At 40.4% G+C, this 26528-nt stretch overlaps 1 protein-coding gene across 1 annotated transcript in view; it reads left to right on the forward strand.

Annotated features, from left to right (window-relative positions):
* Positions 1 to 15650: 15650 nt before the first annotated feature.
* Positions 15651 to 26528, forward strand: part of zeb1b (zinc finger E-box binding homeobox 1b) — a 67278-nt gene continuing 56400 nt past the window's right edge. Inside the window, exon 1 of the mRNA XM_053639965.1 lies at positions 15651 to 15788. Coding sequence (XP_053495940.1) covers positions 15731 to 15788 — 58 coding nt within the window. The 5' untranslated portion in view covers positions 15651 to 15730. The remainder of the gene's footprint in view (positions 15789 to 26528) is intronic.

Here is a 26528-nt window from a genome sequence, read left to right on the forward strand (position 1 = left end):
TATCATGTACAGACATTTCACAACTTCATAAAATGTGAATATACAACAATATACACCTGAAGACCGATTCGACTATGCTTTATTATGTGTTAAAGAAACTGTCGGATGTTTACCCCTCTAAAAGAAATGGAACGGCTCACGGGACACCGGGTCAGCGCGAGAAACTTAGCCAATCAGAAATGGCGAAAATGCAGCTATCCAATCATGTACTTCGCAAAGTAACAAGCGAACCCGCCCATTTACTGAGATAGTGTAAAAAGACAAGACAGGGATGTGATGGGGGAAACTGACTGTCACATTTATGAGAGAAAGTACAATGGCTTCAAATCTAATTGTTTTTTTTTTGTTTGTTTGTTTTTTTGTGGAATAGTTCATTTTATTTCTGTAATTTTTTGATATTGCTTGTATTTTGGGGCATGTTGGAAGGATCCTTTGATTAAGGATATGTGCTATTGTGTGTGATTTGTAGATTTATTTATTTTTTTTACAGATTTACCACCATATGTTAATGTTAAGATTACATATAAAACTCTTTACTGGTAGTATAGTGAAGAAAATGGCTAGTAAATTCCTCATGAGTAGAGTAGACTTAATCCTAACCCTAAATTTAATTCTAAACCTAAACTTTTTATGTCTACCTTACAACCATTTTAATACCATATCAGTTACATACATTCTCACCTGTTGCACTGAATTACAACCTTGTTTGCATTGAGTGTGTGTGTGTGTGTGTGTGTGTGTGTGAGAGAGAGAGAGAGAGAGAGAGAGAGAGAGAGAGAGAGATTGGTTCACATGTTTGGACTTGCTTTTTCACTGAACAGTTGTTTTATTCTGTAGCTTTTCTACTGCAATTATATTTATTTCTCTCTCTCTCTCTCTCTGTCTCTCTCTCTGGCAGTTGGCTATAGAGCTGTCTGTTCAGCGAGAAGAGCCATTTGGACATACTTGTCTGTGAAATCTGTCATCGTCAGCAGACAGTAAGAGAAAGAATGAGTCAGTGTGCAGAATTATGTTCCACAGGTTCAGTAGCTGGACAAGTGTAGCTGATTATCAGCTGCTTTTCATCAACATGCAAAGCTTTTTCTTTTTTTCTTTTTTTTTTTTTTAAGTACACAACGACAAGATCTACAAGCACATTTCTTAGCAGTGCTTTTAGTTATTATATATTGACTGGCCTCCATGTCAGTCCCTGATATCCCACAACCCCACTAAAATCCATGACCATATTCTCAGCGACTAGTAAATACATCAGACTTAGATGTTACACAACTGTCCTCCTGGATTACAAAAGCTCTTACTAGCAAACTTCAGACCAATTCTTTAAAAAATTACATTGGCTTAGGAACATCTCTACAACATCTCTATGCTTTAATATATAAACTGGAAACCCCTATATCCTCCTGTCATCACTAATAGTTAGCCAGCTAGCTAGCTACAAGTAAACTTTCTAACTTCTATTACAGGTAGATACAAGTAGGACTTTAATTCCTGAGTCTGCATTGTTAGATTCATAATGATTTATTTAAAAGTAGCCTACCAAACCTGTCAAAATATACCATTACTACTGTTTGTTCATCTCTAACATTAGCTTAATTAGCAAGCTAACTAGATTCGCACACAGGTTCAGTGGCTAATGTTTATACTGCTAACATTATCCAGTAATAATTTCCATATCAGAAGTGGTCGCAAGTTTCAGAATCCTTTTTTTTAAATAAAGTACTCAAAAGCCTCTTTTATAAATTACTTTAGTGCTGAGGTTGCAAATTTGTGTATGTATATTTGTATGTATATTCAGAATCAGACATTCGAGATGATTTAAGCTTTATGTTTTTATTTTATTTTAATTATTTAGAGGTAATGACTAATTCATCTTTGCTTAAACTTTGATCAGTTGAACTTGGTAATAAATTGTTGTGCATGGACATATGTCGTATCTTTACCAGCGTATGACACTTAACAGTTTTAAATCAAATCTCAAACGATTTGAAAAGCTTATTTGATAGACACGAGCGCTAACCGAGAGTACAGACCTGTATGTCTACTTACTGCTGTCCTTTTCCTCTGTGCTGCTAGTCTACCTCCTTTTTCTCGCTCCCTCGAGAGGTGGCGCAGGGTTCATGACATGCAACACCTCTGTGGATGTGGTGAAAAGTGCAGTAAAAGTGATTTTATCCATTTAACATGTTTCCTTTCATTCCTCAAATCTTCTACCACACACCGTGAGTTATGGGGTGAGAGGTGGGACCTGTAGACAGTTATAGCTTTCATGCACTGCTGACCCTTTTATCCTCTCTGGTGTGTGTGTGTGTGTGTGTGTGTGTATATGTGTGCGTGTGTATGTGTGTGTGTGTGTGTGTGCGTGCGTGTGTGCGTGTGTGTTTTAGCTACATGCCCTTATAGATTAACACTCGCCTCTCACACATCATAGAATAGGCTATAAATGGTATTTTTACCACCTGAATGTCCTATTCTCCCATTTTACACAAACCCGTAACCCTGTGTACAGAACGAGCATACTGTACATGTATAAAGAAAATTAGTGTGTGAATGTGTGCTGCCCTGCAGTAGACATCCCAGCCAGGGGGCTATTCCCACCTCCAGCCCAGTGTTCCCAGGACAGGCTCCGGTTCCACAGCGACCCTGACAAGGACAAAGTGCTTACTGAAGATGAAGGATGAAAATATATGTAGACACCACTTTTAGGCCAGCGCTTCTCAGTCTGAGACCTGTGTGACCTTTTGAGCACCTTCTGTTTCTCTCTGATTCAGCTAATGAAGATCTTGATAATCAGGCCTTGCATAAGATATCTTGTGGAGTGTGTGAGTCTCAGGCTGCAGCTTTGACCCACTGCACATGACAACACTTTGCTGACATCTCGAGGGACCTCACAATTTGATTAGACTTCGATTTAGGATGCCAAGCTGTGATTATAAAGTAATTGTATATTTCAGGTATGACCTCTTGCTCCATTATTAAAACATAATATGTAATGAGAATCGCTGGGCTTAATGGATTTCCATATTTATTTTGAATCAGAATTGGGAAATGTTTAATATTATTGTCATTTTTTAATTCAAAAAGATCTAACTAGTTCCATGTAAAAGTCATATTATTGTGTTTTGCTCATGCATGAGAGCTTTTGAGTGAGAATAGTGATACATCTAAAAAGAAATCTCTAATTGAAAGTATTTTAGGGGGGCACTGTGGCTCAGTGGTTAGCATGTTTGCCACCGGGGTTGTGGGTTCAAAAACCGCCTCTGCCCTGTGTTCGCGGAGCATGCATGTGAATCTGTGTGCGATTGTGCTCTGCGATGGTTTGGCTCCCCGTCCAGGGTGTTTCCCTGCCTTGTGATAGGCTCCAGGTGCTCCGTGACCCTGTGTAGGATAAGCGGTATGGAAAATGGATGGATGAAAGTCATTTTTCACCATAATTGTTTGCAATTATTCAAAAGTTACTATTCATCTTTAACAATGTGTAAGAATTTAAAACAGGGGTAGAAGGTGTTTAAAATAAAAACTCTTAACTGAATGTGATAAATCATCATTTATTGTTAACACAAATCAACAATGGGAGGAATAAGAAGTAAAGAAAAAAACACTAATTAGATGGTTGAAAGATTGAACCATGGGAAGCAGAATTTAGAAAAAAAAACAGGGACTGACTACTAGTACATTGTCTGGAAAAATGTTAAATGTGCTTGAAACTCTCTCTCCCTCTCCCTCTCTCTCTCTCTCTCTCTCTCCCTCTCTCTACCACACCTAAGATGTGGGAGGTTTCCTCCAAAAACAGCTTTGATATACGGAATTATAGAACTGTGTGTGTGTGTGTGTGTGTGTGTGTGTGTGTGTGTGTGTGATTCTTCCAGGTAGTCACGCCAGCAACTGAGCAGTAGAAAATGCTTGAGCTTCCAACATACACAGAATAAATTTTAGCTGTGGTTGTGAGGTGATTTTTGACGGAACATTTGGAATGGATCTTTGCTGAACTGAGACTTAGCTCACCCGTACTCTCTATATGCTCCAACAAAACCTCTCTCGCTCCTGCACATACTGTATACGCACATACATTTGAATTTAATTGCAGTGTTCGTCGACCATTTCATTCATTCGGCATATTCAGTACATTTAAGCAAAAGTCACACACTGCAACATGTTGCAACACTCTCTCTCTCTCTCTCTCTCTCGCTCTCTCTCTTTCTCTCTCTCCGATGAATCTAATTTTCAGGCCAGAAAAGTGAGGTCTCTGAAATGCAGGAAACTAATCAGATGCATTGCATAGCTATATTACAGCTCATTGTTTTTTCTATGTTATCCTTGAAATTATTTATATAATCCTCATAGGTCTAGAAACACTTTTAGTGATTACAAACCACACACCAAACCCAAAAATATAACAAAATATATCAAAGAGTGTCTACTGTACGTACATATTTCTATCCAGACAAATTCACGTTATCATGTGTAAGTCTTTTTCAGATCAGGCATTTGGACAAATGGTTTAGTAACAAGGCAACATAAGTGCCTTTCAAAGTCAGTCTTAGATATTGACCAGTACATTAGCAGACACAGACATGGTGTAAAATTAAAGGAAAAACATAAAGTGTGTTAGTAAGGTCTATCTTCAGTGGCCTTTGGCATAGATTCTGCATGTCTCTGGAGGAATACACACCATTCTTCCTAAAGATTTTTCCTCAATTGGTGTTTTGATGATAGTGGTGGCGAGCACTGTCTAACACACCAGTCCAAAATCTCTCACAGGTGTTCAACTAAGTTGAGATCTGGTAATTGTGAAGGTCATAGCATATGATTTACATCATTTTCATCTTCATCAAATCCAGTGAATGGGCGTGGGGTCATCCTGGAAGAGATCACTCCCATCAGCTTAGAAATGTTTGATCATAAGATAAAGGTGATGATTCAGAATAACTCTGTATTCACTTGCAGTGACTCTTCCCTTTAAATGGACAAGTGGACCCAAACCACCATTTTTTCCCCTTTGTCACCTGTCTGTATGTGGATGCATTTACACTTAATGCTCCATACCTTTTCACACAACAGATGAAGACATTTATTTGAAATGCTTGAGTTACAGATGTTGAAGCACTGTGCAGCAATTGGCCTGATGTTCATCTACTCTGGGAACAGCTGGACCCTGTTGGGCGTCGGTCCCACAGCTCCGTTCAAGGACAATCTGTAGAACGGGAAGTGAGCTCATAACAAATTTGCTCTTGGAAGGGGCAGCAGTGTACAACTGACATCATGATCTTGACTTTAAAACATTCCATTGTTGGGCCTATGAGGACTGCAAGACGCTGGAATAGTTTCAGCATTATGACATTCATAACTGGACTTTCTACCACTGGACGTTCACACTAAAACATAAGAACATGTGCAATGCCCTGACACGATACCAGTTTTGTGTTTTCTAAAAATGCCAACATATTGTTGGCCATTATAGATAAGCTGGTGCAAATGTGATTATGTGTGATAAACGATTCCTTTTGTATTGCTGACAAAAGTTCATTCTGCTCTTAGATTTCTTCTCATATGAAATTACATTTGCACATCAAATTTATTCTACTTGCAGACAAAGCTAAATCGGAATACTCAAAACACCCCTGTTCTTGATTTTACTCTTAACACTATTTTTTTTTTCAAGTATGCAGGTTACATTGGTATGATTCCATCACTTGTTCTTTATATGAGCTTCATAGCACTAGTCCAAAACAAAAGAAACTCTCGTCTGATCTTTTTTATCAAATTCATTTTTTGGCTAAACTACTCCTCTAAGGGAAATATATACACTCACTGGCCGCTTTATTAGTGTCCTTGTATCTACACCCTTTCCATCTTTCCATCAATTTAAAGGGAGCAACAAGTGACTAGAGTTGAACAGATATGATTTGGGTAGTGGATGACACTAACATTAACTGGTTGTGTGCTTGGCATTAATACAAGTATATCGGGTGCAGCGAACTTACTGAGGTTTTTAAACTCTGTGTCCATTTACTAGCAATTGTTTGATGCATCTTGTAGGTGTAAAGTTAGAGACTGTTTTTTTTTTCCATGCACAGCTTGTGTTCGTCTTTTAGCACTTTATTAGTGTTCGTTTCTGACCACAGCACCACTCTTAGTTGGATATAACATCTGGGGCTGTATTCAGAAACAAAAGGTTAAGACCAAACGTAGCTGAGAACAGGCTGATTTAAGAGGAAATCCTGTTTTTGTTTTCTAAGAGTAATTAACAAAACATTTTAGCATTAAAAGTAGGTTTTAAAACTGCAAATAGGGGTAGACCAGATGAATTGTAATTCATTAAAGTGATAGTTCACCCAAAAATGAAAATTCTGTCATCAGTTACTCATCCTCACGTCGTTCCAAACCCATAAGACTTTCATTCAACTTTGGAACACAAATAAAGACAGTTTTAATGAAACCTGGTAGATTTCTGCCCGTACGTTTACAGTCCAAATAACTAAAACTTTCAAGCTCCAAAAAGTTCATAAAGACATCGTAAAAGTAATCCATGTGACTCCAGTGGTTTGATCCCAATTTTATGAAGCAATAGGAATGCTTTGTGTGAGCAAAAACACTCAAATTAAGTCTTTATTCACAAATATCTTCGCTTCTGCATAGATCTCTGAGGCGTTCACGAGAGAACCACAATGCAACAATGTTGTGTTGACATGAGAGCAGGCAAAAATATCTTTAAGACTAAACCACAAACCATCCTAAATGGCAAATTAACAGGCTACACTGACTTTCCTGCAAATAAGTGCTACATCCCAATTCACTTACTTTCACTATGTACTAAAAGTATGTACTCTTTGTGAGAAGAAAAAGTACATACTTTTGAGTGTGTAGCCAAAGAGTATGCAAGTACTGGGACATACTAACATGACCTAATATGATATATTAATATGATATATGCTAACACATCATGTAACGGAAGAGAACTTTGTTTAGCTATGCACATCATCACCGTAAACAAACTCCTTGTTCCATTACAGCTTTTCTTCATTCATTATTCCGTATATAAGTTATATTATATAATTTGACTGACCATTCCTTTGATCTATTTTTATTTATATTTAATGCTTAACATTTAAGTTCTTACACTTAGATACTGAAGACACATCACCGACATTACACACTTTTGGCATGTTTTCAGGTTGAATTTGGCAAAATAACCCATCACAAAACTCCTCCTCCTTTATTTCTTAGTAAATATTCTTTTCAGCAGATTTGTGAATAAGTTTTAAGGAAAAGCTCTTAGCTAGCCTTAGTTAGAAACTCTTAGTTTAGTGGCACTTGAACTAAGAGAACTCTTAGTGGTAAGATAAAAGTTCTTTGTGAACGCAGCACCTTGGTGGTCAGTTTGCACTGATTTGGCGTTAACACACTGTGTGCAGGAAATAAAGTGTACCTGTAGGCTATGATAGGTTTACCTTATAAAACAGCAATTCAAAGTGTGAGATGTATATTATATCTCTTTGGCACACCTCCAGTCACTCCTCCTTCGCCATATACTTTTACATGTATTAGAAATTTTCCTTGATGTTTGGTCACAACACGATACATTCAACACAGTTCACAGCACACACACATCAAAGATAACACAACAGCCAACAATTCAGTGCTCTACTGTGCTATGTGTCTGTGGTCTGCTAGTCACCAGCTCCTCATTAGAAGTCTGTTACTTATACCCTTTTCAAGTGCAATAGACAGGGAGTTTTGCATTTTAAATTATATCTGAAAGTATAGTGTCGAATAACCCTGTATACTCCTACAATCCAACAGTAGGTTAGAGCTCAACTATTTTTGCATACTGATGCAGAGTACCCATAATGCAGCTTGTATTTTGCAGGGAATAGGAAGTAGGGGGCTATTTAGGATTCATGACACTTTGTAATGTGACTAGTTCCTTAACTTTGTTTAAGTGAAGTTTTTGTCTCAGTTTTGTTTTATTGTTCTGCTTCATATTGTTCATTAAAGATTCCGCACCGGCATCTAGCTTCCTGAGTTTGTTACACTCTTAAGGGCTTCCAAAATGCACCTTTAAATGAATTCTTCTCTTTCGCTCTGTAATTCTGTAATGGTTTTCCTTAGGCCCCATGTTGGGGAGATTCCCCTGGGCCACTTTAGCCACTCTGCTCTCTTACTCCCTTTTTTCCTCTTCTAATCCATCATGGCTGGTTTCCTCTGTTCTGTTCTCTCTCTTTCTCTCATCAGCTCTAATGTTTAGATCAGTTTCTCTCCCACCTGTCTCTTTCTTTTATTTTCCCTCTCGCATTTTATTTTATATCTCTCACATCTTTCTCATTCTTTCCATGCCACTCCCATACACTTATATTCTGATCTGATGTATTCATGTGTTCATCATACAAATCTATGGTCATGTTTAATATCCTTTCATTGCTGTTATCGTCCTGTGCTTCTTGTTTCTCTTTGCTGCCTGTGATTCTTCACTTCCCTCTCTTTCACAGTCAGTGTCTTGGCTTCGCAACGGTTCATTCTCCTTCTTCCTTATGTGCTCTCTTTCATTTGCAGCTCTCTTTCAGTTGCAGCTCTCTTTTCATTTTCATCCCTTTATCCTTCCCCCTCTTCCTTCCTTTCTTCCTCTCTCAGCCCGTTACTCTCCACCTCTCTCTCTCTCTCTCTCTCTCTCTACCCTTCCCCCATGCAGCTGGTGCCCTGGGCGTTTGGTCCAGATGGTGAGGAGGGGAGGCAGGGGTTTGTTCTCCTCAGCACCCCACAGCAGGTCCTCTGTCCTGGGTAGCTCTGCCTCGGCTTCCCTGCCTCGGCTGGAGACCCTCCTCCCACCACCATCACCACAACTACTGCCAGCATTAATCTCCTAAACGATCCCGCCAGAAGCAGGATCAATACTCATTTACAGAGACACAGCCTGATCCCTTAATGTAGAGCACGGAGGATGGCTTTCTGCCTTCACCCCCCTCATCCTCTCCAAGCCCCTGTCTGCCTCTTCCCATGCATTAGAGACACAGGAGGTAAAAAAAAAAAAAAAAAAGGGGGGGGGGGGAACGGACAGTCATGTATAATGAGAGAAATAAAAAAAGGACAAGGAGAAAATGACAGACAGAAATAGAGGTCTGATATTCCTGACTTTTTACTTAATTGGCTGAAAAATATGACTTTGGTTGATGAAGTCACCGAGTTGCTTTAACCTGCTGCTTTCTGTGTGCGCACTGGAATCAGCTCAGTGGCTCCTGAATGGCAGTCAAGTTATATTTTAATCTAGATGGGTGGTCCCATCAGCACCACCTCAAAACAGAGGCTTCTAACATCCTGGCTACTGCTTTAATAACCAAATTTCTGTATGCTGCTTCATATTTGCAGTAGCATTATTTTTACTCTTTGTTTTCCACTGGCACAAGAAAATATGACTTCATGCTAAAACAGCTTGATCCAAGGAAAACGGGAAAAGACTGGACTTTCCATTGAATTATACCTCTGTCTTTTTTCCAGTCTGCTCTGCTTTAGCATAAAAGCAAGAATGCGAGAGTGTGTGTGGCTTTCGAAACACCTCGTCATTGATCTTTGTTGAAGCCAGCTCTTTACTAAAACACCTTCTCTTGCAGCCAGTGAGTCTGTTATTCACCTTTATGTTTCAGCATCTGTTAGTGTTCTGGTTCCAGGCCCAATCAGGTTCACTCAGTGATGTATACCTTGTATATACGTACACCATGTGTCTGAGACATGATCCTTGCAAAGTGGTTTGTTTGTTTACTTAGTTTCTAAGCCGTAGGAAAGGGAAGGATAGGGTCAGAGAGAGAGAGAGAAAGAGAGAGAGAGATTGATGGATCTGATTGGGCTTGGAGCCATAGTGGTACCACAAAAATCCAAAAACACAGGTTAAAATACACGTTTTGGGATTTTTGTGGTACCACTAGGGCTCCAAGCTCAATCCAGTTCATCAAATATAGTTCAATCTCTCTCTCTCTCTCTCTCTCTCTCTCTCTCTCTCTCTCTGACCCTTCCTTTTCCAGATATTTACAGTTGGAGCCAGTGCAGACTAGTAACGTGGCAGTCTAAGGCACTATAGTGTTATCAACATAGCTTCCTATAAGTAAGTTCCCCAGAATGCCCTGAGTGGATGTCATGGCCTTCAAAATGATACTACAAGCCTAGTTTTCCTTTGCTTTTTATTTGAAATCTTACCCCTTTTCCCCCATTATCATTCCCCAAAATAAAGAATGCTTTCATTTTACTGTAGTGTTTGTAGGGAGGTATGTCACCAGTATAAATGCTTTATAACAACTCATAGCTGTCATGAAGACTGCTTTCTGCAATTTTGAGATTAGGTTGTTATAATATTTGAGTCAAGTGTTCAAATAAGGCTGTGAGATTTCTGACTTCTGATTTTAGACATATGATGGTGATGATGTTATTAAATTAGTATAAGATGATGGTCAAACTCACTTTACAGAAATGCCAGAGAAAATATGCATAACTCTGTCACTGCTGTAAAGAACATTAAAGTCTTGTCCACTAATCGTAGGGTTGGCGGTTCTATTCCCGGCCCACATGACTCAACATGCCGAAGTGTCCTTGGGCAAGACACTGAACCCCAAGTTGCTCCCAATAGCAGGCTAGCACCTTGCATGGCAGCTCTGCTGTCGTTGGTGTGTGTGTGTGTGAATGGGTGAATGAGAAACAGTGTAAAGCACTTTGTAGAACCACTAAGGTTAAAAAGCTCTATATGAATGCAGACCATTTACCATAAAGAACTATAATGCATAATTCTAATATACGAGAAGTTACTGAGCTAAAAAAAATCAATCGTCAAGTTGTTTCAAAATAGTGTGTTATTGCAACTTATATCCTAGCTCTGTTGAATTCTTGAATCTGATTGGTCAGAAGGTGTTAATTCTTTTTCTATAACAGCAGCTCTGACAGCAGTGCTGATGATGGGTGTATATTAATACACTCATTTTAATACATGATCATTTCTAGTTTATTCACATGGACTTGGGGGACGCTCTATTAATCTAAGAAGAAGAATAACAAGATTAACTTTTTTTTAACTCAGGTATTATGTTGCTTGATGTCAAAATCGTCATTGTCAACTGATGCTCTTTGGAAAAAAAGCCTTTATGGAATGTTTATATAGGTTTATGTCAGATTCCATGAAAGGTTTATGTAGATGTCATGTGGCTCTATGAGCACTACATATAAGCAAAATATCTTAGGAAATACCAATAATAAATGATTGGTGCATTTTATGTTCAGTAAGAATATTTAAGAACGACTTGTCTGCTTTGCGCTAGAATTTGACCTCTTGAGGCCAAAGCTTTTCCACTTTTACTCGTGTGATTTAATGTAGAAATGAAAAAGTTTCCAAGAATCAGGAAACATTACTACATGTATCAAATCTGGAGCAATTATCAGCATTAAAATAAAGCCGTTAGCACTGTTGCCAATGAGATGCTGTGGATGTTAATGCTCCTATAATGTGTTGTTCTTTCAGGCCTCACCCTAGGAGTGGAGCACTTTGTCCTGCTGAATAATTCACTGTGTGCAGCTACAGTCAGGGGAAACCACTGACATGATGAAGGTACTAGCACCTTCTTCAATCCAGTTTGGCCTTCACATTGAGTAAAAGAGCACATAGGGAATGATCTACAGGAGGCAAAAGAAAAACGATTTCAGATAAAAAGGTGGTCCTTAAAATGTATGATTTAATGCAATAATTGCATCATTTGACCCACTTACTTCATAGTTTCCAATGATAATGAACATATTTGAAACATAAACATGATTTCAGGATATTTATTACTATAGACACACTCTGAAATCAATTTGCTGCTTCAAAAGTTAGGGTGTGTGTCTAATTAAATGGATTTTTGGCTGACAGATAAAGAGATATTGATATTATATAAGATAAATATGCTTGTTCTTTGGGGTTTTCCTGTATACTACATTATATTATATAAATACCCAATAGAAAACGCAATGTCCACTCAATCCTGTACCACACCCAGCTGAGGTCTATCAGAAACCTGATAGTCATCAGCAGGTACAAGAATAGCTCAGTGCTGCCCTCGCTAACACCAGCACTGCTACTGTACAACACACACGTTTGTGACCTGGAACAGAAAAACAGTTCTACACCACCCTGTATTGCATGAGAGCGTTTGAGTCACATGACTCTTAGTCCCATTAGTATGAATTCAGTTTTTTTTTTTTTTTCTGAACAGACCTATGTGTCTTTAATTTATTTATTCATTTTCATATGGTTCATTTACATGCGATTTATTTTCATGTGATTCATTTACATGTGATTCATTTACATGAGATTCATATTCAAGTGATACATTTTCATGTGATTTATTTACATATGATTCATTTTCATGTGATTCATTTACTAATTTGCTTCTCTTTAAATCCAGTTTTAGACTGTGATATTACAAAGGTCTTTCCAGATTATTACTTGCTACACTGTATGAGATAACTGAATTCAGTTTCACATGTTGCCTTGATGTTATCATATCTCTGAAACTCTCATCATGTGGTCGGGGGCTTGTAAATCTTTATTATTAACTCTGTCTGATAGGACATGAAACATCCTACTCAATGTGGACACTGCTACCCATTTCTGGCATCTTTTATTTCTCATTCCCCGCCTCTCTTTGTTTCTCTCTTTCTATCAGTCTCCCTATTTTTCCACAATCTCTCTTTCTTTATCTCATGTCTGTATCTCTCTCTCTCTCTCTCTCTCTCTCTCTCTCTCTGGTTGTGTGCAACAGCATAAACAGTCCCAGGGGAACAGCGAGCTCTTTCATTGGGTAGAGGATTGAATCATTACAGAAAGGGTCCCATGATCCTTGCTGTTCCTTGGGATACACATCGCATTCCTTCTTCCTACAGACACACACTCACACACAATCTGAGCAACAATATGCTGACATTGCCTGTAAGCTACACCTAAACATGTAAGCAGTAATGTATGTAATAATGAATAAAATTCAAAGTGTCCGATAAAATATTAAAAATAGAAATTTTCCTGTCAGTTTTGCAAAGCATATTAGAGGTGATATCATTTAAAATGGGACGTCAGGTGGAGTCAGTCTTTTAAGATCCGATATGCTTTGCTTTGAAAGCCACCAATCAGAGACACTGACCTTGATCTGTCACTTTTTTATGTAATAAAATTACCCTACTCTGATCTATCGTACAAAGAAGGAAAATTAGCATTCCAGTGGCAGGCATCCTATATCCTTACCAATATGGTTTCACCCTTGCAAATACATAAAACTTCTCACAGCTCAATTTCTGTGAAACGGTATGAAGGTTAAGGCTAGGACCATGAAACGAATGAGTTCATTTGTTTGTATGAAATCAAGTGAAATCCAGACACACATTTGTTTAAAGTTGTACAAACCTTTTTACCTTGTATCAGGTAAGAAAAAAAGAGTGTTGATCATATAAGATTAATTAGTGGGATTTACTGAGATATCACAAGTATATATCACGAGTCTATCCATCCATCCATTTTCCATACCACTTATCCTACACAGGGTTGCAGGGGAGTCTGGAAACTATCCCAAGGAACTCAGGGCACAAGGCAGGGGACGCCATTACAGGGCACACTCGCACACACGTTCACACACTACGAACAATTTGGAAATGCCAACCAGCCTACAATGTATGTCTTTGGACTGGAGGAGGAGGAAACCGGAGTACACGAAGGAAACCCCTGAAGCACAGGGATTTGAACCCCCAACCCTGGAGGTGCAAGGCAAACATGCTAACCACTAATCCACCATGCACCCCATTTTTTGAGGGACATAGTTACCTGAAACACCTCAGAAAAACAATGTTGAAGACAGTAGCAGACAGGTAACCATTTTCCACACACACACAAAATAAAAAAAATTGGCGATGTCACTTACTGTATCAACACCACCAGTTTCCATCATCTGTGAGCTGAAAGTATTAAGCTAGATTGGCCTAATAATAGATGTTTATGCATGTCTCTGGTCACTTGGGGCTCACTGGGTTATTCAGAGACCTCTTCTGTTGGGAGAATAGATTAGGATGACATGAGATATGCTGAGGTGTGGTCACATGGGTGGTACGGGGTGGCAGTTGTCACCCTTGAAATAAGCCTTTCCACCTCAGTTCATCTCTATTACACCTTCGTAATCCATGCAGAGCGAACTGATTTTATCTAGACTCTACTGATTTAAACAAATGTTATGCCATAGACATTTTGACTCCATTGAGCATCAGAAACTGTATAGCAATTATGAGTCCAAGCTGACATTATTTAAAGGCCTACTTGTTATTAAGGTTTAACCCATTCAATTCAAACAACCAGTCAAACAGGTTAATAACTGTAAGGGTTTTCCACCAGTGTAACCAACAATATAAACTTGCAGATCCCCATGCCTATGCTTCATGGAATACCGTGAGTCCCTGGACCCTACTTTGAGAACCATGGCTGTATATAAAGGTGGTGAGAACGGAATGAACAGTGAAGTGTGATCTTGCCTTCTGTTGGCACACCATGACTACACGCTTGGACACACCACATCACATCTTATTTTTCTTTCATTCATCCTCAATATTCACTTTATCCTGGTCAGAGTTGCGGCAGGAACACTGGGTGCGGAGTGGGAATATGCAGTCCATACAGGAGTTTTTTTGTGATTGTTGCAGCCCCAAATGCTTGATTTTGCTGTGGCTTTTATATAAATTTGTGATGCAACTCACAGTTTTTTGTGCTTTCTTTCTTTCTTTTTTTTTCCAGAAAACTACTTGAATTGGCAAAATTACAATTGCACCAAATTATTTTGCACAGTCTTTCACAGTAATGTTTGTTGGAAAATGAGACCTTTTAGCTGTACTCACGTTCGATGCATGTGAATCAAAGAGGGCCCAGAGAGCTGGCGCACATCTGTGGAAAATCTGTGGAAGTTTTGAAAAATTGCAAGCTCTTCCGAATACTGCAGAGTTTGTTCGTTTGTGCGATCGCAAAATCCTGGAGGGACTGAAAATGAGATGCCAGTCATAACACCACTATGATACATCAGAGAGGGTTAAGGGCCTTGCTCAAGGGCCCAACAGTGGTAGCGTGGTGATGCTGGGGCTTGAAGCCCCGACCTTCTGATCACTAACTCAGAGCCTGAACGGTTGAGACACTGGGGGAAAGAAACCAGAAAACCCGCAGGAATAACCCGATCTCACAGTTAAACCGGTGCCCGCTGTGCCAACATGCTGCCGGTGATAATCTCTCCTAGCTATTTTATTCAAACATAGGGATCAAACTTATTGGAAAAGCATTACGTGGCATTGAGGTACCATGTGTCCAGTCTTGAAAAGTACCAAATAAAGCAGCAAAGTGAAGCGTGAAAGCAGTGAAGATGGCTGTAGGGATATGTGTGAGTTGTGTAAGATATTGTGTGTGTGAGAAAGAGGCTCTGTCCGAAATATACTACCGTATTAGCCTATACCACAGGTGGCAGGCTAGTGGCACAGCCTACTGTTCAGTACAGTAGTGTGCGGTTTCCGGTGAGAGAGAGAGAGAGAGAGAAAGAGAGAGGTGTATGCAGCCAGAAGGTATATTGCCGTAAAGCCGAGTGTCGTAAACCAGGTGCAGGGAGGGGAGGTGGAGTGTTAGGGGAGGGAGGGGAGGTGGAGGGGAGGTGTGGGGGCCGAGAGGAGGTGACTCTCCGCCACGGCATTTACACGCAGCGAAAGGATCATGGCGGATGGCCCCAGGTGTAAGCGCAGAAAGCAAGCGAACCCAAAGAGGACGAGCGGTGAGTAAAAAAGCGTTTTGGCTTCATACTTGACTCGATCGGAGGCTGAAATTGTGCGGCGGGACTTTTCCAATCAGCCAAAGTCAGCGGAAAGTAGCGGTGTGTGAGTGAGTGTGTGTGTGTGTGTGTGTGAGAGAGAGAGTGTACCGTTATACCTGGCTCTCTCCGCCTAGCGGCACCGCGCACCCTGGACCGTTATACGCTCCCAGCCCCATGCGCTCACTGCTCCCTGTTTACTTTCCTCCTTTACTCTTTACTTTTCCTCACACTTCCTACACAATTTACTCTTCTCCTCATCAATCCGAGGACCGCAGTTCTGTTTTTATTTTCCTTATCATCGACTGTTTTCCTTCAAACTTACTTTCTCGCAGAATGTACCTGTTTATACTCGAATCTCCGCTCCGTTTCAAAACAACCTGTTTGTTTGTTTATTTGTTTATCTTTAACATGGCATCGAAGTGTTTTGACGAAGCGTGTGTGTGTGTGTGTGTGTGTGTTTTTCGTGAAGTTTGTCGCGTTTTCGTGTGGGTATAAACTTATCCTTGGTACAATGGGCTGTTCCGCTGTTGGCTGTGTACTGCGTGGTAGCAGGTAGCCAGTGTGCTAGCCCACTTTATACCTTAATATTCAGCCTCCCAGTATCAAAACAAACACTGCCACTAACACACTCCTGGAGCACACTGGGGGATTTCTGACCTCGACATATTGGTAAAAAGGTGTGAGCTTTCGGTTGAGTAAACCGTTACTCAGATAACGGGAAACACGCGTCGCTGTTTGGCTGAAGAAGAAAAAGAAGAAGAAGAAGAAGAAACGGAAAGTCCTGAAGTCCTCATTTTGTTGTTGTGTGGTTTTCTAAAAAAAACTTTGCGGGAAGTTGTCTAAGAACAATAAGGGCGTGTCTAAGCATACACTGGCCATGAAGCATCTTTTCAGCACCGTTAGCGTGTGTGTGTGTGTGTGTGTGTGTGTGTGAGGCGGTGGGTGAAGGAACCTGTTTGTAGGCTGTAGCCACATTTCTGTCTCTGGGTGGCAACTCGAAGGAGAAAAGGAAAGGAATCTGCGCGGCTACAACAACTGCAGCTCAGCCTATATAAGGAATGCGGCGTGTGTATGCTGTTATATACATACAGTACAGACCAGTACCGACCAGACCAGTACAGACCAGTACAGACCAGACCAGTACAGACCAGCGAGTCTGATCAATCTCTCTCGGACTGGCTGCAGGACAGGAGTTCACACTGGGACTGGACCACTTCATGAGAATGAACTTGTGCACGCGCTCGAACATCACCGGAGTTTTGTTTTTCAGCATATATCTGCTTATTATCTGCTTATTATTGTTCTTTAAAGCTAATAACGACTTACTTCCGACTTGTACTGTATTTATGGGATTCCTGAGCTGTATCCAGGCGTCTTTATGTCGTTGTGTGTGAGTGTGTGTGTGTGTGTGTGTGTTTGAGATCTTACATGAGTCGCTTGACTTATTTCTAAGCTCTATTCTGGACTTGTTTATTATGCTCCTGAAAACATGTCGCTCCTGCTTTAATTAGTCTATGTGACTAGACTTTATGTTCCAGATATAAAGAGTAAAGTGCTACTATAGGGTTGTTGTCGTTTTGTCGATTTCTCGTGTTTATGAGCCACTTGAGAAATAACGGTGTGTTTAGGTTCCGTTTCCGCCATGCGCTCCCTGGCGGTGCTCTCAGCACGCAGCTTTGCTTTCGACTGATCGGAGGCATAAAACATCGCTCAGGGTTTATGAATGGGGAGAAATCTCGAGCCTGTGTGTTTTTCAGTGCTGTGCAGCTGATTTGTGAACGCTGACACAGACGCGGACTCAGACGACACCGTTTGCATCCGTTTTGAAAGGTGTTGGGAGGCAAAGGCGTTGCACCAAATGTCAACTTGTGCAGGTAGAAAAACAGCCGCTTTTGGTGTCTCGCATGCTGCCAGGGGCTTTTCTACACGCTGTCGGTGTGTGTGTGTGTGTGTGTGTCGTTATTGTGCGTGGTCATGATCCCGGAAAGTGCCAGGAGTTATGGACTGAAAAGGTGGCGCTTGATTGTTTGCACACCGTTATTGTTGCGTTAAAGACGGACACCGATGTGTTTTAGGACTAGAGATGTGCTGGGAGGTCATGTTCAGTCTGATGATGTGAGTCAGTCAGCATTGCTGGATTCGTGTGTGAACCCGATGCTTTAATCAGAGCTCAGAGCTCTCACCGCACTGCAGGTACCGCAGACACCTGAGCTCATCATACAGTAAAGAGCAGTTGATTGGAAGGATAAAAATATCTGTTAAAAAAAATAAAATAAATATATATGTGTGTGTGTGTATATATATATATATATATATATATATATATATATATATATATATATGTGTGTGTGTGTGTGTGTGTGTGTGTGTGTGTGTGTGTGTTTGTTTGTTTGTTTGTTTGTTTTCCCGACAGATATCCTACTTCTACAAGAAACAGTTCATGCATTCTTCAGTACTGGTATACATACATATTTAGTATTGTATAATGCAGTTTAATAACTGGCCCGTGATTGGCTCTGACCTCAACCAACAGGGTCAGTGATTTGACACTCGTCATTAGCATATGCCCCGCCTACTTCTCCTTCACGAGGGGCGATGATGGCTGATCACACTGTGTATTCAGTTCAGACTGTTATGATGTTATGTTGTATGTTATGATATGATTAACACTGTGTGCACTTTTTATGGACGTATCTATCTGTTCAGCAATAACATGATCACGGCACTTTTGTTTTTTACTGTTTGACAGAAAAAGGCTTTAAATGTATTTATGTTTATTATTGGCACTTTGTCTTCTGTAAGGTCTATAAAAAAGCTGAACTCTTACATTTTTTTATTTTTTATTTTTTTACATAGTTCTCGGGACAGTTGCACCGAGAAGTGACTATTGCTTTATGTGTATTACTCATGTACGTGATCAGGCTGGCTGATCACAGCAAGACTAACCGTAGTCTAATAGTCGTATCCATATGGAAACTATTCATATTCACTGCCTTTTTCTAAAAGCACATCAGATTGTAGATTTGCCTTCCGAAATCTCCCAAGTGGTCACGGCATGGCTGACTGAGCCTGAGGAGGCGTGCTGAGGTGTTTAGGGCTGTCAGCTGACAGCTGACCATCTGACTCCTATTTGAAAACAAATCCCCCTTTAACCAATCCCTGGACCCAATTAGTCACAGCTACGAAAGGATAATTAAACTAGCGTTCAATGTGTTGCTTGTATTATTTGACCAAGGTGTCTTCTGATCATATAGATGGATGCAATCAAATTGCATTAAGTTATAATTCCATAGATTGTCACCATCCTCACTGAATGTGTGTGTGTTTTGTGTGGAGAACATTGTTTGGGGGTTGGAGGGGGTGGGGGTTGTCTCAGTTCATAGTGAGCAGGAGGTAGCACTTAACCACCAGGTGAAAAATCTTTGGTGTGGCTGTTGCTTTGTGTCGGGGTGAACTGTTCACCCTTATTTAGAGAGTAGAGGTTGTTAGGGCACAGGTGAAGAATTTTTCAGATGGGAGACACTTCATTAGTGCAAGCTGGGAGTGCCACTTGAAGCTGTGTTTTTTTTTACACACCTCCACACCACCTGAACCATGACAGCTGTTTCAAACAGCTCCCATCCAGACAGCAAAACATTATAAATGATGGACGATGGTTTCACAGTGGCTACACAATATTAATGAAATATTTCTTGATTGATGTAAGTACCTCAGGTGGTTGACCAGCTCTGAAGGAATATGTCCTCCTATAGATTATTCTGTAGTACTCTAGCAGAAGTTTTCTCTAGAATGGAGAAATAGGCTCATGGTGAATAGGCTCATGGTGAGGTAATGTTCATAAAAATGAAATAAAACCACTGTAAGCACCAAGAAACCCTAAGCACAATTGCAAACTTATGGGAAATTACAGGCTTTGTATTCAATCACCGCACGTCTTGAATATATCAGCATTTCTGACAGGGCAGCCTTCCTGAGTCATGTGACCTGAAGGAAGGGAAAGCGTAACACGGAGGTGTTAACGGTCCGCAGTGCGACAGGTGTTTGCCGTTCACGGGCCAGGCCTCTCTTCTCCTCTCCTCACTGTTCCCCTCCACCTCCGTGCTCACAGGAATACCACAGGGCAATCTGAAACCTCCCAGTTTGGGAGCACAGGAATGTGGCTGACCGGTATTAGCATGGTTAAGAAAATAAACAGGGCAGCGCTCCATGGGGTGTGCTGCTCTTTGTAGTGGCTTGGCAAAATGGAGGTTATGTTTCAAAGGAACTTCATGTTTTTTGTATAATTTGAGATGTTGTAAAGCCCCAAATTTACACTTCTGTTTTTGCACATGGGCACAACCTTTTCACACATACACCTACATACACACCACAATGTTAGCTGTAAAACAGATATTTAGTTTACTCTCGGTTCCCTGAGAGAGAGGCGTAGTCCAACAGGTCCATCGTCGTAGGTGTGGTGGACTTTATTTTGCTAAAAAAAAAAACAACAACTTTTAATTACTTTCTCCACCTTTTAGCCATGAAGTATGTGAACATAAAGTAGAAAGAAAACTTTTCAGTTTGTGTCTCCTTTTAACGTGTTCGACAGAAAAAGTGTTCATTTTGGTGCAGTGAGAAATTTATAAATGCTGTTTGGCATTTGTGCTAGTGGTATTGTGAGAATGTGGACACATTGGAGAGAAGAGTACTGTAATTCAACTTTACTAAATTCGTTTAGAAGAACTGTATACAGTGCTATATATACACAAAGCAGAGAACTTTGCGAGTTCTTGCTTGCCATTCTGACAGAGTCGGTTGCAAGCAAGCTAGCTAACTCGCCAACTGTAAACAGTATCAAACTGTGGCGAACAATAGTCCTCCTGATTAATTCTATACCATAGCACTTATTTTTTTAGGGCTGCACAATTAGGGATGTAACGATGCACTCTGATCCGGTTGAAAATCAATGAAAATATGTGACACTTCAAGTCGGTTGAGATATTAAACGAATCGCGATGCACGTTTTAAAGAGCGGGGGTGCTGAAGCTGTGTACTGTGACCTCGCTTTACAGGCGTGATAGCAGCGAACAACTTGTAGCATTAGTAGCAAACATGGCGGTGGAAAGTGTAGATGTTGATGTTGAGGATGCCCGTTCCTCATTCAAATCAGAGGTGTGGTGGCATTTTGGCATTCCGAAGACTAAAAATGAACGCGGTGAGGTGGTTACAGACAAAACAAAAACTGTGTGTAGATACTGCAAGACGATGTTAATATACACTAATAACACAACAAACATGATGCAGTATATAAACCATCACCACAGTGCGAAGCTCTAGTCACCACCGTAAAGAGCTATCAATAGGCCAAACCACACTGACCGGCAGATTTGCAGCCCTACTTGCGGCGACGAGGGCGAAAGCCACGGAGATCACAAGGTGCATCGGTGTTTTCATGGCAAAAGATATGAGACCGTTTTCTGTTGTAGAAAATGTGGATATGCTGATATTTCTTTAAAAAAAAACATGTAAAAAAATCTAAGATAGGAACAAGCACAGGCAAAAAGCCTTAACTTGTTTATATGAAGAGATTTCTTTTATTTGTATTCTTTATTTATTTGATTTGGGATTTGTTTTAAAATTTCAATTGAGTTTTGTTATTTGACATAACATATTTCAATTTCACAAAGAAATGTGCAGCATTTTGTCTGAGAAATAATAAAAGGACAATTTTTCATTTATAATGTGTCTTAAATCTCATTTTGTTAAAAAAAAAATCGTGAGAAAATCGCATTGTGAAACCAGTATCGTGATTCGTATCGCATCGTGAGTTGAGTGAATCGTTACTTCGCTACGCACAGTATATCGAAATGATCGAAATATTGCGAATGCACATACCGTATGCATATCATATGCAAGGGCTTGTGATAACTTAATAATTGGGATACTTAAAACTTTAAACAAGTTATCAAATTTTTCTTCAATATCCTGCAGCCCTGCTATTTTTATATTATTATTTGAAATTATAGTATTATATAAAATCTCATGCATGCGGGCTTAGTGCTTCCTTTATGTTGGATGTTCTGTGCTGCAATATGAAGGACCCTTCAATGTTCATCACAACAAAGCAACTGTGCTCTTGCAGTCATAAATTTTATTTTAGAGTCATAAAAATTTATTTCGATTTTAGTTTATTCAAAATTTATTTGCACCAGAAGTCTGTGATGGAAAACTGACGATTGCAGCCAATTCCTTTTAAATTAACAAAAGGCAATTTTCACTAGGCCTTAATACACAAGTCTTCACCTGGCTGTGAACAAATGCGTGGTTTGGTTTAGTTTGAATTGTGCTGGGTGTCTTTTTGGGGCACATTACTGTGAGATGAATTGATGCTAAACATTTTAAAAGCCATCTGTTAACATTTAAGAGATCTCCTCCCGGCATGCAAAGTTTAGAAACCTTTCATTTATCTGCTGTCTTTTAGGGACTTCCTCCTTGAGTCCAATTGAAATCGCTGAGTCAGGAGAAAAATCCACCAGCGCCCCATCCCCCTTACCATCCTCTCTTCTGTTCATATTATTTTACTCTTTGTGTTTTTATTCTGATCCCTCTATATTTACCTCTCTAACTCTCTGACACAGTAGCAGGGAGATGTTGAGTGACCTTTGCCATGGGCGCCCATGCATTGCCTCGAGTATGACTTCACTTTCTCCCCCTGTGCCATTGTGAGGCGTCCAGCGTAACAAATTGGCTGTGTGTCAAAGCTCTGAGTGCACACACACACACACACACACACACACACACACACACACATTGAATTGATCTCGGTTTGGGCCAGGCTCTGTTTCTTCCCTACATGCCTTCTTCTCCATTCAGACCATCCCCTTTAGGGCAAGTTCTTCCCCCATGTGGAGGTCAGGTGGGGGAGGGACTGTAGGAGGTGAGGGGTCAGTTTTTTTGGAGGCCTGCTGAGGTGTCATTGAGGGGCTGTTGTAAACTGGCAGGCTAGCTCCTCTCACCCATCTTATGTTTTGCATAACAACATGGATGCCCTCTTGAGAAAGGCTAGAGTGTGAGAATGTGCAAAAGAGTGCGCAGCACATAATTAAGAGTGTGTTGGATTGAGTTCAATTTTGTGTTTAGATGTTTGTGTATCACCACTTGTTTTAAATCTGTTTAACGTATTAGAGAAGGAAATTGGCACCTTTGTTTTGTTAATTAGACTTGCTGGAAAGGCCAGAAAGGGAAATGGGTGACTCAAAGCAACCTTTTCTGCATTGCTTAAGGCAAAAAAAGGCTTCAAGCAATACACATAATGGTACAATAGAGCTTTAGATACTCAAAAGGATACAAATTTAGTATTAACATGCCATTAGGACAACGTATACATTCCTCAAAACAAGAATTGCACTCTAGCTAGGTCTAATAACAGCCAGTACATTGCTTCCTTGGTTACGTATGTTAGGCCATCAGAAGTGATTTTGGAAGTAAATAGCACTCTAAGCTTGTCTGTGATTTTGCAAATGGAGATTAATGATTATCCCGATTATGCTCTCGTTGGTAGAGGTGCAGGAAACCCTGCAAGAAAAGAGCTTTATTTCTCTTTCTGCATTCCCCACTTGCTCCTCTACAAAAGGGTCCAAGTCTCATGAACCCCTTTGTAGCTGTGCATGGTTGTGCTTTATTGGCTGGTGTGTGTGTGTATGGGTGTTTGTGTGTGTGCGTGTGTGAGAATGCTTAAGTGAGCTATTGTGTATTAAGGCTTTAGAGGGGAGGAGAGAAAGGGGTTTTGCTACCTATGCAGTGGACCACTATGGCCATAGAGAGGGCTCCACGGCAGAAGAAAAGGCCCATTGAAAGAGTGTGGAGAGGGGAGGAACGCTCTTTCTCCCTCTGCCTGTGGGAAACTACGGCCCATGCCGGGACTCCCATTTGCATACGTCCCATTCTTCACAGCGAGGGAGGCTGGTATATGGAGGCATCACTGTGTCAGTGTGTGTGCATGCACATGTGTCTATCTATCAAGGGCTAACTAAAGCTTACATAATCAGATGTGGGTGTTTCTAAATCTAAGGTGTAAAAGTAACAATGTGAAGGCTTTCACAGGCACTCTGGCTTTGACACTTGCTTTACCATTCGATGTCTAAGTACACAGCAAAAAGTCATCATCATAGCAACAGTGATTATGCATAAGAAAACATGCATGTGTTTATTGTTTGTAGCTATTTATTCAGTATGGTAGCTACTTGGAAAATGTTCAAGTGCACCTATTATGGTTTTGAAACGTGCCTAATTTTGTTTTAAAGGTCTCACACTATATATTTACATGCATACAAGGAAAAAAATCATTTTAATGTGCTCATAATTTAAACTGCAGCATTACCTTTTTTTCCCAGTGTCACAAACGACTCGTTAAATGATCCGTTCTAAAGGATTCATTCTAAACTCCTCCTTTCAGAGAGCATACTCTGCTCTGATTGGTCAGATGTCCCAGTCTGTTGTGATTGGTCTACCGCTGTCAGCGTGTGTTGAAAAGGAAACACCCACTACCATAACGAGTTTCAGCTCCGTCTGTTCGTGAGCAGCCGATGAAGACCAGAGGCGAGTTTTTTCTTACAAACGTACGTAGGTTAGTACAGGAAGTAAGTCTGGAATTACTAACGACTCCTTTCAGCTGTTCAGAATGGCTTCCTTCTTTTGGGAGTCAGTAACCCCGTTTGTCGTGCGCTTTGATTTTTTAAACTTTGCAGAATTTTTATATTCACAAACAGCTACATAACACACTACGTGAAAGGCAATATTAAAGAAAAAACATAATAAGTGCACTTTAACATTAATTAGCATTGTAGTTCCCGTTTCCTGTTTGTTCCAGTTTGCCAGTAAATTAATTGTTTCCTTGATGAACCCCTGATGTCTTATTGGCAGTGTATTATTTTCCTTTTTTTCAGCTCTAATCTTTAATATTCTTACACTTTTCATGTCTTCCATGACATTCACGTCGCAGTGATGTGAAATACTTCCACCGTGAGCCGTGGCTGCTTTGGGAGAATATCCTAAAAACAAGCACATACTGTATAGCTGCTGAAGTACGTGTAGGATAGATCTGTGCTCCATTGAAACAGAGGTTAAACAGATGGCTGTACTTAAGTTCTCAAATGTCTTTTTCGTTTCTTAAACTCAGTTAAATTCCAAATGAATGTTCGAACACGTTAACCAATGAATTTCTCTCACTCTTCATGTCTGTTTGTATTAAATAAATCAAACCCTTAAACCAACTTTTAACTTTCCACTTTTGTTTTGGAGGTCTTTTTTATGGGGTATGCCTGGCTATAAAAAAAGGATTTTCAGTCATTATTTTGTTGTAATCATGTTTCTGTTTCTACCACACTGCTGTGCTTATTCCATATTGCACTGCACTGACTCCAGCACGGCTTGACTGTGATTGGGCGTGACTCATGAAAATACCCGTGCAATATGAAACAATCTGATTGCTTCTCAATTGCCAAAAGCTGAGAAATTTCCTCTGTCCTTCGTGCAGACGATCCTCGATACAGCCTGAATTAAGGGCGGGGCTACACCTAGCAGGCAGAGTAACACACAGTACTTGACCTGTAGTGTAGGATAGGTTGAAACACACCCTGAAACACTGGGTGATATTATTTTTAAGCGCAGCAAACAACCATCAGCACTCTGTGGCTTGAAGTGAACTGATTTTACTGGCCCCGTACTGGGGAGGAAATGAAAAGAGTTTGAGATATAGTGCTGGTATCAAAACCAGCACCTTGTCAGTGGAAAAGGGCTCTCTGATAAGTGTACACACACACACACACACACAAGGCACAGCACTGCCCAGCTGCCACTGTTGGGCCCTTGAGCAAGGCCCTTAACCCTCAACTGCTCAGATGTATGAAAGAAAGAAATATAAGTCGCTCTGGATAAGGGCATCTGCCAAATGCCTTAAATGTAAATGTAAATGGATTAGTTGTAGTCAGAACTATTACACTACGTTATCGTCACTCCTGTTTTGTGTGTGTGTGAGAGAGAGAGAGAGAGAGAGAGAGAGTGAAATAGAGTGATGACGCTGTTAGACTCACACTTGATTCAGCTGTCAGTGTGAGTCATATAGACAGGTGTGAGAGGTACATTACCTCATCTAATACAATCCACCATCCTTCTGGACCTGTGTGTGTGTGTATGCACAAGCAGCCAAGGTCGAAGGGTCAGTGCCACACCACACAGGAAATTAAGACTTCATTCCCCTCCCGCTTTTCTCCCTCCCTCTCTGTCTTAGGGACGATATTAAGTTTGTGTGTGTACACCTGTCTAAACGACTCTTTGGTTGACAGCTTAAGTGGTATGCTCTGAGGAGAAGGGTCCGTGTATGTGTGTGTGTGTGTGTGTGTGTATTTATGCATACACCTGTTGCATTTTTTTTTAGTACACCTGAGAGAATTGGTAATTGCCCTTTGTGAGGGGTAATTTAGTGAATGTCTGTTTTGCTGATGCACTCACTGTTTTTAATATGTTCCTAGGGATTGAGCTTCAGCGCTCTGCTACTCCCTATAGGACTTACCTTCAGAACACATGGACTGCTGGTCCACACTAACTCCACACCAAGTCCTGTCCACAAGGCGGCCATTTTGGCTACGTCTGTCAGCAGTTATTTTTAGTCATACAACACCAGTCCTGTCTACTTCAGTAACCTGAAGCAGCCATTTGAAATCA

Source organism: Ictalurus furcatus, chromosome 13, assembly GCF_023375685.1.
Source record: "Ictalurus furcatus strain D&B chromosome 13, Billie_1.0, whole genome shotgun sequence".
NCBI lineage: Eukaryota > Metazoa > Chordata > Actinopteri > Siluriformes > Ictaluridae > Ictalurus > Ictalurus furcatus.